This window comes from Carcharhinus amblyrhynchos, chromosome 1 (genome assembly GCF_965287045.1).
Source record: "Carcharhinus amblyrhynchos chromosome 1, sCarAmb.v2.hapA, whole genome shotgun sequence".
NCBI classification, from domain to species: Eukaryota; Metazoa; Chordata; class Chondrichthyes; order Carcharhiniformes; family Carcharhinidae; genus Carcharhinus; species Carcharhinus amblyrhynchos.
Window position 1 is genome coordinate 87614256 of NC_137324.1, and position 13114 is coordinate 87627369.

At 39.5% G+C, this 13114-nt stretch overlaps 1 protein-coding gene across 4 annotated transcripts in view; it reads left to right on the top strand.

Moving 5' to 3' along the window:
- The window catches only part of pds5a (PDS5 cohesin associated factor A), a 219673-nt gene that overhangs the window by 63575 nt on the left and 142984 nt on the right, over window positions 1–13114 (top strand). For all 4 annotated transcript variants that reach the window (XM_080188570.1, XM_080188561.1, XM_080188579.1 and 1 more), the window contains exon 8: window positions 8232–8372. In XM_080188570.1, coding sequence (XP_080044696.1) covers window positions 8232–8372 — 141 coding nt within the window. The remainder of the gene's footprint in view (window positions 1–8231; window positions 8373–13114) is intronic.

Genomic DNA, 13114 nt, shown 5'->3' on the forward strand with positions numbered 1-13114 from the left:
TTTGATGGTGATGCCATTAGGGTGTTGTTACAGGCTGCTTTTTTATTTTGTTTGTACTCTGTATAGGCAGCACACTGTTGGAATAAATCTGTTAGTTCGAATCTGTGTGCGCAAACTGCATCTTTTTGTTAAAACCCACAACCCATAACATAATTAGGACATTACAGAAAAATAAGTTTGGCTATAAGTCAGGTTATTGTTTTGTCGAGAACATAGAGAGAAGATCCTAAGTTGAAGACAAAATCAGAGTTCAGGTAATAGAAGGCTTGGCAGTAGCAACGACACAATTAAAAATTTAAGTGCCAGTGCCAGGAAGACCAAGTAAGGAAAAAAAACTCTGGTTTTAAGAAGTTTTTACTGATCAGAGAAGTATGAGATTCCAAGCAGTATATGGTATATTTGAAAAGAGGGGTGCTCAACTATATGGCTAGAACCAGTTGAAGAAAAAATATCAAGTTAACAGGCTCAAGGGTAAAAAGTTTAAAGTTTATTTATTATTATCACAAGTAGGCTAGCATTAACACTGCAATGAAATTACTGTGAAAATCCCCTAGTCGCTGCACTTCAGCACATGTTTGGGTACACTGAGGGAAAATTGCATTGGCCATACTAAACTTTCCCTCAGTGTACCCAGTATGGCCAATGCACCTAACCAGCACATCTTTTGGAATGTGGGAGGAAACTGGAACAGCTGGGGGGGAACCCACTCAGACATGGAGAACGCGCAGACTGTTCATAGACACTGACCCAGGCGGGGAATTGAACCTGGATCCCTGGTGCTAACCACTATGCCACCGTGGAGTACTAAATGACAGTAAAATAAAAGTACTGGCAGTCTCGAGCCACTAGTGCCTACAAGAGAAATGATGCGTCAGTTAGGATCTATGGGACTTTGCAATGAAGAAATCAAATCGTGGAGTTCCTATGCTGAGCATTTTCAGTACTTTAACAAGTGAATAAATAACTTATAACTTGCACCAGATTTTGTCAGTACAATACAAAGTAAAACCTTAAATTTGCTGAGAAATTTGGTTCACTCAGTAAAGCCAGGAACTAAAACTTTTGATGACTTGACAACAGATCCTTGAAGAGCATTGCTCCTTATTTCCCAAATGTTAATGTGCAGTACTTGTAGATATGACTATGCTGAGTTTGTCTGAATCTTGTCTTGGGACATTGCTGGCAAGCTCATCAAACATTTTTCTCTTCATTGCAGTTTACTGCAATCTTTTACAGTTGAGTGTCAAGGTTACACTTCATAACTGATTATGAACCAGTTGGGTTTATATCAATTATCTAGTAATTTTATCTGGTCCATAACTTTCCACGTTAATTAAATCTGCTTTCACAACTTGCCATCGTTGTTTTTGATGCTGCTGAACCAGTTGCTGGCATCTTTTTGTTAAAACCCACAACCCATAACACAGTTAGGACATTACAGAAAATAAATTTGACTACAAGTCAGGTTATTGTTTTGTCAAGAACATAGAGAGAAGATCCTAAGTTGAAGACAAAATCATTGAGTCCTCACACTTCAGGTAATAGAAGGCTTGGCAGTAGCAACAACAGAATTAAAAATTAAGATAATCAACACACTACTGTCTCCATCTAAAGCTAAATCTACCTTCAAAAAGTTGAGCATTCTCCTTTATGACTGTTTATAAAGCCCTGTTGGGATAGGGGCTAAGTGAGATCGTTGTCAGTGCAGATTCAAGGGCCGAATGGCCTCCTGCTGCACTATAGGGATTCTTTGTGGTGGGAAGGGTTTTCTCTCACCACATCGATGCAATAAAAACTGATGGACAGCCCGTCTAAAGATTTCTGAATTTCTTTCTGCCTCTCTTTTACTGTAGAACTATGCTCAGTGCTTCATTACATTTTTGACCATACTATGTAAGTGAACTTTTTTTCACCCTTTTTCATTGCAACCTTATTGTATTATAACAACACAAAATTTGGGCTCAAGAGATTAGGCGCAATATATTTTCATAGATTTAAGATTAGTTAATGAACAGAAAACAAATCCAGAATAAATGGGCCACTTTTGGGTTGGAAAAGTTGAGATTACCTACAATCATCATGCTTTGGCTGTAACTGTTTAGGTTCTATATCAGTGACTTAGATATCTAAGTGTAGTAATCAAAGCATAATAATCCAAGCTAGTTGCAAATACAAAGCTGGTTGGGTAAAGTAGGCTGTGAAGAGTTTGCAGAATGCTGCAAAAGGATTAGGGTAGATTGAGTCAGCAGGCAAAAACATGGCAGGTTGAATGGGGAAATGCTAAATATTAACCATGGGAAAAATCAAAAAGCAGAATATGTTTTAAGTGGTACAATACTGGGAAGTGATACAATTCAGCAGGACTGGATCTCCTTGTAGATGAATCACAAAGTTAATATGCAAATACAGAAAGCAATTAGGAAAGTATATTGTATGTTAGCTTTTATTGCAAAGGACTTGAAATAAGAACATAAGAAATAGGAGCAGGAGTAGGCCATCTAGCCCTTCGAGCCTGCCCCGCCATTCAATACGATCATGACTGATCTGTCATGGCTCAGTTCCACATTCCCGCCCTCTCCCCATAACCCTTAATCCCCTCGCTTATCAAAAATCCATCAACCCGCGTCTTAAAAATATTTAGCGAGGCAGCCTCCACCACTTCAACGGGCAGAGAATTCCAGAGATTCACCATCCTTTGAGTGAAGAAGTTCCTCCTCAACTCCGTTCTAAAACCACCCCCCCCCCCCCCCCCCCTTATCTTGAGTCTGTGCCCCGTAGTCCTACTCTCCTTTCTGAGCGGGAAGAGTCTTTCCACCTCTATCCTATCCATCCCATTCATCATCTTATACGTCTCAATGAGATCTCTCCTCATTCTTCTAAACTCTAACGAGTACAAGCCTAGTTTATTCAGCCTCTCCTCATAGCTCAACCCCCTCAACTCCATTATCAGCCTAGTAAACCTCCTCTGCACTCCCTCCAAGGCCAAAATATCCTTGCGTAAGTGCGGCGACCAAAACTGCACACAGTACTCCAGCTGCAGCCTCACCAATGCCCTATACAGCTGCAGCAAGACCTCCCTACTTTTATATTCAATCCCCCTCGCTATGAAGGCCAGCATCCCATTCGCCTTCCTGATCACCTGCTGCACCTGCAGGCTGGGTTTTTGCGACTCATGCACAAGGACCCCGAGGTCCCTCTGCACCGTCGCCTGCTGCAGTTTTTCACCACGTAAGTAATAGCCCTTCCTACCATTATTCCTACCAAAGTGAACCACCTCGCACTTGCCAACATTAAATTCCATTTGCCAGTTCCTGGCCCATTCGCCCAGCCTATCTAGATCCTTCTGCAGACTCTCCACACCCTCCGCGCAATTTGCCATTCCACCAATCTTGGTGTCATCAGCAAATTTCGACACCATACACTCGGTTCCCTCCTCCAGATCATCTGTATAAATGGTAAAAAGCTGAGGCCCCAGCACCGACCCCTGGGGCACTCCACTAGTCACCAACCGCCAATCCGAATAGCACCCATTAACCCCCACTCTCTGCCTCCTATTTGACAACCAATCCTCTATCCACGCTAACACCCTACCCCCAACTCCATGCCCCCTGACCTTCTGCAATAACCTCTTGTGAGGCACCTTGTCAAACGCCTTCTGAAAATCAAGAAAGACCACATCCACCGGCTCTCCTCTATCCACCGCCTTAGACACATCCTCATAGAACTCCAATAAATTTGTCAGACACGACTTCCCCTTAACGAAACCGTGCTGCGTCTGCTCTATCAAGCAATTCCCCTCAAGATGCCTCGCTATTTCCTCCTTGATGACGGATTCTAACATTTTACCTACAACAGACGTTAAACTAACCGGCCTATAATTCCCTGCCTTTTGCCTGCCACCCATCTTCTTGGTGTAATTACACAGCACTTTGGTGAGCTTACATCAGGAATACTGTGTGCCATTTCGACTCTGCACCTACGGATATAATTTACGATAAAGGTTGACTAGATTGTCCGATGAGAAGAGTTTGAGCAGGCTAGGCCTAAATTTTGGCATATAATTCTGCCTGCTGTACAATGTGACTATTTTCTAACACCAAAAATGGTATTTAGGCCTATATTTGGCGGATAAATTGATTTGCCTTTTCCAGACACACTATTCTTGCATTAGAAGTCAGACTTAATTTTTCACCTCAGAAATTCTTGTTTTACTCACCTTGTATGTAGGCGCATGGGATAAAGCAGGCGATACAGGCATGTTGCCAAGAAAAAGTGAGGGTTAAGAATAGATTCATATGCCAAAAAACGTACAGAAATTACTCTTTGGCAAACAAAATGGAATACCGTAGCATGCCAACTCATCAAATAACTGCAACGAGAGAACTTGTGTTGGCAAAAAACTGGTGCATGAATAGGAAGAGGAGGAATCAGTGCTTGAGATCCCTAGATCAAATGCACGATGAGAACGGAACAGCCATTGACCTGATATTGAAAAGTGTGTATTGGAATGGGTCCTCAAATATTCACAATGATGGCATGGTGACACAGTGGTTAGCACTTCTGCTTCACAGTGCCAGGGACCCAGCTTCAACTCCCAGCTTGGGTCACTGTGCAGAGTCTGCACATTGTCCCTGTGTCTGCGTGGATTTCCTCTGGGTGCTCGAGTTTCCTCCCACTGTCTGAAAGATGTGCTGGTTAGGTGCATTAGCCATTCTAAATTCTCCTTCAGTGTACTTGAATAGGCACCAGAGTATGGTGACTGGGAGGTTTTCACAGTAACTTAATTACAGTTGATGTAAGCCATCTTATAACACTACAAATAAACGTTAAACTTCAGTCATCACCAGAAATACAATGTGCGTATGTACACTTAAATGAGCCAAATGAAACCCCGAGCCCACCATAGATTTCACAGCAGCAGCCAGTTGGTATAACTGCGTTATGGAATGAAAATATCTCATGTTGTGATGGAAGACCCCAAGTTTGCTGAGAGACTCCCATGATATCATGACCTTGATGCCTAAACAACCAGTTCTTAGCAATTCTGCTTCAAGCAGTGACAAAATATGAGTGCCCATTATCAGCAGCAGAGATGAAACATTCATGAATTTCAATTTACTCGAAGTCAAACTGTGGAGTGAAAAGGTTCCAAAGCACTTCTGGTAAAAACCACAGGTACCAGAAGAAGACTCTGTGGTCCTAGTCTGCGTGTCTGATAAAACAAAATTAAAGCCTCCAGTGATTTTCAAACACAAAATCATGCTGAAAATCAAATTCCCTGCAGAGGTTTTTGTGCATGTCCATGACAGCAGTTGGATGGATGAGGATGGAGTGAAGTTGTCGTTCAGTAACATATGGGATAGTTGTCCAGTGGCCTACATAAAGAATGCACTTTAGTGTGGGACATGTTGAGATCTCACCTACTTTGTTGAGAGCAAGAGGTGCTTGTGAAGAATTGATACCAAAATTAGTTATACCAAGCGGTCTAACGTTTGTGATTTAATCTTCCTTGTCTGTGCCACAATAAGCCATTCAAGGACTTTGTTGGCACTGAATGGAATACATGGATGATTGCTGAAGAAAAAGCCTTCATGTAAAATGGAAACGTGCAAGCTGCCCCACTTAATGTTGTGAGGTTTTGTCGTCATATCATGATAGTTATTAATGCAGAAACTATTACCAGGTTCTTCAAAAAATACAGAATAACCAATTCAGTGGATGGAGAGAAAGATGATTTGTTGTGAGATGTGATTTTGAAACAAAGTGCCAAATCTAATCCAGAATGAAGATACCATACCCAAGGTATCTCAATTAATTCAATTGCGCCCCATGTCAAAGAAAATGAATTTGCTGGTTTGTAAAACATTTTGATTATAGTTAAAGATATTATAGAATTCATCAAATAAAACAAATCATGTTGATTTAATTTAATTTTATTCTATCTTTTACACATTTCAAAAAGGCGCAACCACTTACACCATTTTTGGCGGTTCTCACTTGGCGTATCAGTCAACCCCCAATTTGGGATGGATTTTTTGAGGATTCAGAAGTTGACTTAGACTCTGCAATCTACGGTACCTAGAATTTCGGTGAATAAGAAGTGATCTCATTGAAACATGGGATACGTTTCTCTGACCGTGCCTGCGACTGGGATTCTTGGGTCCCACTGCCGTGGATAGAGTTTTGGCTGAGTGCCAAATTCTCCATTTTTGCTGGCAGCAGGGATGTGGCATAAGAGATTGAAGAATCCGAACAGTGAATTCTTAGGGGGTTTGAATGGGTGGCTGCTGAGAGTCTGGAACTGGCAGTTGCAGTTTCAGAATAAGGCTATTTAATATTGAGTTGGGTAATTTTGTTTGCTCAGTAGAGTAGAATTTTTTTTTACCTGAGCTCTGCAAGTTCAGTCATTGACTATAAAAGTCAGAAATCCTTACAGGTTTGGGCTTTAATGTTTTAATTAGATGTTTGATTCAAGCATATGGTGACACTATGGGTAGGTGTAGCTAATTTAAGTCAGCCATGATCTTGTTCAATGACAGGATAAACTCGGGGGGATTGAATAGTATGTCCTTGCTTGTATTCTTATATTGATGTGTAAATTAGATTGAGTCAGGTGAAATTTGCATTCTTTCACAGGAGCTCCACAGTAGAACTGCTAACTCCCAGAATCCTCCAGTCTTCTGGCTTTTTAAAAACAAGTTTGGTGTTCCTAAGTCACTTTATCGTAATTTTTCTTTTACTCTTTTCAGCTCTGGAAATGTTCTTAAAGAAACTTTGGCAATTAATCTTTATTTCTGAATATATTTTTAAAAATTATTGTTAAACATTTGTTGATTTACATTGGTTTGAGATATTGTATTTTTAATCATATGCTGGATTACAGAAAAGGATCATTCTTAACCACTGAACTGCTCCAGTAGTGCATGTGAATGACATCTTATACACAAACACAACTTTATATGTTCATGTTACCTTCCTTGAAGCTTTACCATTATCCTCTGGTGTCTTTCACTACTTTTCAAACTGTAAACCAACCTTGTAGAAGTACATCGTTGCCACACACTAGAATAGTTCATCTTAAATATTTACTAGCAACCTTGTTCTTATCTGACATTCTATTTATAAAATATTGGTTCAATCAAAGTTTTCTGTTGGTGTACATAAATTTCTTTCTAAATGCACTTGACTTTTCAAGATCAGATAATTGAACCATGGAAATGTTTATAACAGAAACCATATCACCCCAATTCCAAGTTATGATGCTATTGTCATTGCAACTGAAAAATGAGCTTAAAAATTTCTTATATTTTTAACAATTTCTCCAAATTCCCAAATACTTGGAACAAAACATGCATTTAAGATAGCACAACCTTTGTACTAGAATATCTTGGAAACCTTGCAATTATTTTGACAAGTTATTTTAGCAACTTTCAACATGTTTGGGGTAGGATGTTTGAGCTTCGATACATTGCATTCAGAAAATAGCAGCATGAACATTACCGATCAGAATTTTCCAGATAATGTGCTGTTACTCTGAGCTATGTGGTTGTGAATTAGAAGTGGTTTTTTTCAATGTACAGGTTGACTTGAAACTTGAAAATTTGATATCTACGATCTAGAATAAGCAAGCAGTTACAGACTCAAAATGTAAACTGTTTCTCTTGTCACTGATGCCGCCAGACGTGCTGCGTTTTCCCAGCATTTTCTGTTTTTTTTTAAACTCAGAACAGATTTTGAGCTGAATTTCAATCACCTGTCAGCAAATCCCATGAACCTGTCTCCCAAGTTCACAAAATAATTTCAGTTATACTCATTATTTTTGTTTTAAGTGTTCCCGAAGTCCTGTGTTAGTGGAGTATAAAAATACAACGCATTGTGGTGTTTTTTAACTGGGATAATCAGCTTAATTTGAAATATTGGAGCAAATAGTTCACAAGTTGGAAAAATAATTGCATTTCTAGTTCAGGAACCTAAATTTATATTTTCTTGTGAACAAAAATGTATCTGGGATATGGGACAGATCCCATTCAAAGGATGTAACTTTGTTACCTTTCTCTCAGCTGTTACTCTTGAAATAATCAGATTTTGAACTTGTCAATTGAGTTTTTAATTTCCCATGTATTTCACATAATGCTGTAAGTTCTATGTAATGTATGTAAGACACATTATTTTGCTTCTAATATGCTTTGACTGGTTTCAACGCCTTATAGTTAATAAATTTGTTTAATCAGTTCTTCAATCAGGTCCTAGTTCTGGGAAAATCTTCAGTCAGTGACTTGTCTGAACACGTTTTTGATCTCATTATGGAGCTTTTTGCTATTGATCCTCACCTGCTGCTTTCAGTAATGCCACAGCTCGAATTTAAACTTAAGGTAAGTTTCAGTTATATTGCTCGATCGATGACTGTTAAGACATAACTCTGTTATTGATGGTCATCTTTTGGATTTTGATGTTGAAGTGATTTTGTTTTTATGTAATGACTGGAAGTGGGAGTTATAAAGGGCTTTCAAAATGTGCAAGGGCTTCAGGGGCAGGAGTATTTGATGAACTCTGAGATTACTAAAAGCAAGTGAGAAAACTGATGAGATAAATAACTGAAAGGATAACTGAGTACTTTTAAAATTGGCTGCAATAAACAGAAGTTAAAATATAAATCCCAAACAAAATTGATTGCAGGAACTGGAATCTAAGGACAGATGCATAGAAAGTTATTTAAAATAAATGTTAATTTGAAGTTGCTTAATTCAAATTACTGGATAATTCAAATTGCATTTATAAGGGCCAGTGTGCCATTTGCTTAATTCGAATTTCTGGATAATTTGAATACACTTTGGGCAAAAACGACTTTGAATTATTACGAGAAAATTATATTGTCTTTATCTAGGAATAAGAGAGATTTGCTGAAGTGAAATATCCGATTTCCAGGAACCGCAGACGAGGACCTAAACTAGGCAAATAGCAAAGGATATTCTGGCTATACCGAGGTTAGATGCTCTTAAAAGAAACAGAATCCCAAGTTGACCACTTGCACCCAAGTTTCTTAAAGTAAATGAGGGTTGAAATTAGTGGAACTGATATTTTGTAAGTTTGTTAAACTTTAGGTGTTGTTCCTAAGCTTTACATATACAACATGTCACCATTGCTCCAAATGATTATGGAGACCAAACTGAAATTGTTGATTAGTGACTGGCTGATCTTGTGGGAAGGTGTTTCAAACAAGTTTCAAATTTCTGGTGTATGAGCACCAGAAAAAACTTGAAGGGCAATGAGTATGGACTTGGGGAAAGAGTACTTGTAGATAACAAAGTGTACTCGGGTTTTTTGAAGATACTATTGAAGTAAAATAATGAAAATTAATTTCATATTGAGCTGTTTGTCCATCGTCGTCAATGAGAACCTTGACATCGTTATTCATTTTGAGGCTGGGTGCGATGTGTCCGAAGTATTGAGTATTTGCTACTTCAAGAGCTTCTGATACTGTTCCACTTAAATGATTAATAGCTAAGGCGCAGAGTTGTGAAATAATGGGTCAGGCATGACACTGGCGAGAAAATTGATTAAACAGGGCATCTTATAAATAGATTTTTCAAGCTAGAAATAGATTTGAGTGGAGTAGTCCAGGGACCATGGTGGTGTCCCAATTCTACACTGGTGCATTTTTCTGTAGGTCCTCCTTTTAACTGATGCAAGGTATTGTTTCCCTCTATTACGTCAGTACTTGCAAGTGCACAGCCCACAGAAGGCCTAAAATGGTTCTTTATGAATTATCGGAACATTGAAAGATGAACGGTGGCACAGTGGTTAGCATTGCTGCCTCATAGCTCCAGAGAACCAGGTTTGTTTCTGGCCTTGGCTGACTGTGCAAATTCCACTCAGACATTCTCCCCATGTCTTTGTGGGTTTCCTCCGGGTGCTCTGGTTTCCTCCCACAGTCCAAAGATGTGCACATTAGGTTGATTGGCCTTGCTCAATTGCCCCTAAGTGCCCAATGGGGTGGGGATGAGGGTAAATACATGGGGTTATGGAGATAGGGCCTGTGTGAAAATCTCTGCCAAAGAGTTGTTGCAGACTCAGTGGACCCAAAGGCCTGCTTCTGCACTGTAGGATTTTATGGTTCTCTGATTTCAGGTTATTTTTTAACTTTTCCTGTATTTTTGCTTCTGTATTTTAGATTTTAGGTGAGTCTTGGTACCTTGTGGTTTGCCAGCTTCACTGGCTGTAATATTTAGCAAACACTTTTGTAAATTAGCAGTACTGTGCCTTGATAGCAATTTTGCTTCGCCTTTGAAAATCAACAGAACATCACAACATCAGTCTAAAATTTTTACATTTGTAAATATTTTGAAGAAAAGGTATTTCATCTTTGGTGAAGGGGAAAATGTACTAATCAACTTTACAGACAAACAAATTGTGATAGTTGTATATCCAATGCACCTATTTGGTTGGTCACCTTTGCATATGCAATACTTGTCATTCTGCCAACTGCAGAAACTAATTAACCTAACATCTTTTGGAAGGTTAAAAATTATTTAAACTTTTTAACCTGTTTTGACAACCTTCAAACAGCCAAAGGGGTGCAGTATTGCATGGTTATTAGAATCCTAGAACCCTACAGTACAGAAAGAGGCCCTTCGGCCCATCAAGTCTGCACCACCCACAATCCCACCAGGCCCTACCCCCATACCCCTATATATTTCACCCGCTAATTCCTCTAACCTAAGCATCTTAGGACGCTAAGGGGTAATTTTAAAATGGCCAGTCAACCTAACCTGCACATCTTTGGACTGAGGGAGGAAACCGGAGAAAACCCACGCAGACACGAGGAGACTGTGCATACTCCACACTGACAGTGACCCAAGGCGGGAATTGAACCCAGATCCCTGGAGCTATGAAGCAGTAGTGCTAACCACTGTGCAACTATGCTGCCGTTATTAGCTCAAATCAGAAAATTATATTCTTCAACAGACAATTTGCACATTTTTGTTTGTGATTTGGTTGCTGCCTTCCAGCTTTCTGTGGTCTTGGTGATGACTGATTTAATCAATCTGGTGTGCCTTGCAACTGAATTAAAGTAACTGCTTTGTAGCTATGAACAGGCAGAACTGCTTTCTTTTTGATCACACATTCCATAACACTGGAGAAGGAGTAGGCTATTTAGTCCATAGAATCTCCTTTTCATTTTATTAAGGTCATGGCTGATCTGATTGCGACCTCAGAATTCTAATAAATGTGTCAAACATGATTTCCAAAGTAATATTTTGAAAAGGAACTTAAATGTATTTTGATTTGTTATATGTCCTGCTGCTACTTCCTTAATAATGAATTCCAACATTTTCATGATCACAGGTATTAGGTTGACTCGTGTTTAGTTTGCTGCTTTATCTCTCCCTCCTTGTTGAATTAGAATTTTTACATTTTGTGCATTTCCAGTCGCTTGGATCTTTCCAAAACCTAAGGAATTTTGGAATATAACCAATGCATTGGTTTTCTCTGCAGTCTTAGGATTCAAACCATCAGGACCAGGGGATTCCATCAAACTTTAGTTCCATTAGTTTTCAAAGTACTTTTCCTTGAGTGATCGTGATTGATTTAAGTTCCTCCTTTGTCCCCCTTGAGTTTCTACTATTCTTGGCATTTTTTTATCTGTTGCCATGAAGACAGATATAAAATATTTGTTCAAAGTCTCTATTTCCTTTTTTCTCATTACTAATTGCCATCCTCGTCTTCTAAGGGATCAATGTTTATTTTAACTACTTCCTTGCACTGTCCACTTTCATGAGACTGTGCCTCTTCTGTTTTTGAAGATATGATCCTTCAACTTTCAGTTGACTAGAAATTTGAACTGGGAGCTTAGAAATGCAAGGCATCACCTAAGATGAATGTGAAAAACAAATTGCACTTGGGAGTGTGAAGAGAGGGTTATTTCCTATAATCCAGTGTCTTAACAAAACTCAGCTGCCCAAGGAAGAGATATTAAAAATGTGAAGCACTGGGTGTTGACTGCCACAGGCAGACACACCCAAAACCGCTTGGAAATACACAGTGGGTAGAGTATTGCAAGGCTGCTCACCCATTGGTGGTAGATTGCAAGTGACATAGGTATTGTGAAGAAAGTCTTCAGCAGAGACAATAAGTTTCAGGTTGCTCTCTCTCCCTCCCTCTTTTACGATAAGTGTGTCAAGGGGCCAGCAGTGCCAGAAACTGACCAGCAAAGCAAGATCTTGTAATAATTGCAACGTCATCTACATCTGACAACGTCCAAGAAATCAAACACAAATTGATTGCAGTGTTCAAAATCAACAGCTTGAGGACAATCAAAGGACAATTGGCCACGTTTTCTGTTATCTTTTAATGTCACACACGAACCAATGCATCCACAATCTCTGCAGCCTGAGGGTTCAGACCATCAGGTCCATGGGATTGGTGTTTTGGAGTTTTCTTTAATCTTTTAGTGTTCATGCTAACTCTGCTGACTTCTGATGTGTATGTGTGTTCATGTCAGGATGACTGCATGAGGGCTAAATGTGTTTTTACAATTGTTCTATGGTTTTGTGTCATAGCGATGTACAGCGCAGAGAAAGGCCCTCCGGTTCATCGCCTCTGTGCTGGTTAAAGACAAACCACCCAACTATTCTAATCCCGTTTTCTAGCACTTGGTCTCTCGCCTTGTACACACATCTAAATACTATATAAATGTTATGAGGGTCTCTGCCTTCACCACCCTTTCAGCCTGCAAGTTCCAGATTCCCACCACCCTCTAGGTGAAAATGTTTTTCCTCAAATTTCACTGAACCTCCTGCCTGTTACCTTAAATCTATGGTTCGCAAAAACCTTGTTTGATTTAGTTCATAGAACCATAGAATTGATACAGCACAGAAAAGAGTCATTTGTCCAAAGTGCCCTTTCTAATCCCATCTTTCTGCCCATTGCCCAGCAGCTTACAACACTTAAGGTGTGGATCCAGATCTTTTTAAAGAGTTTTGGGTCTTTTCCTACACTACCAGCTCAGACAATGAATTCCAGACACCCACGACTCTCTGCATAAATAGGTTTTTCTTCATATCCCGTCTAATCCTTCTGCCACTTGGCTTGAATTTATGATTCCAGGTTTTTG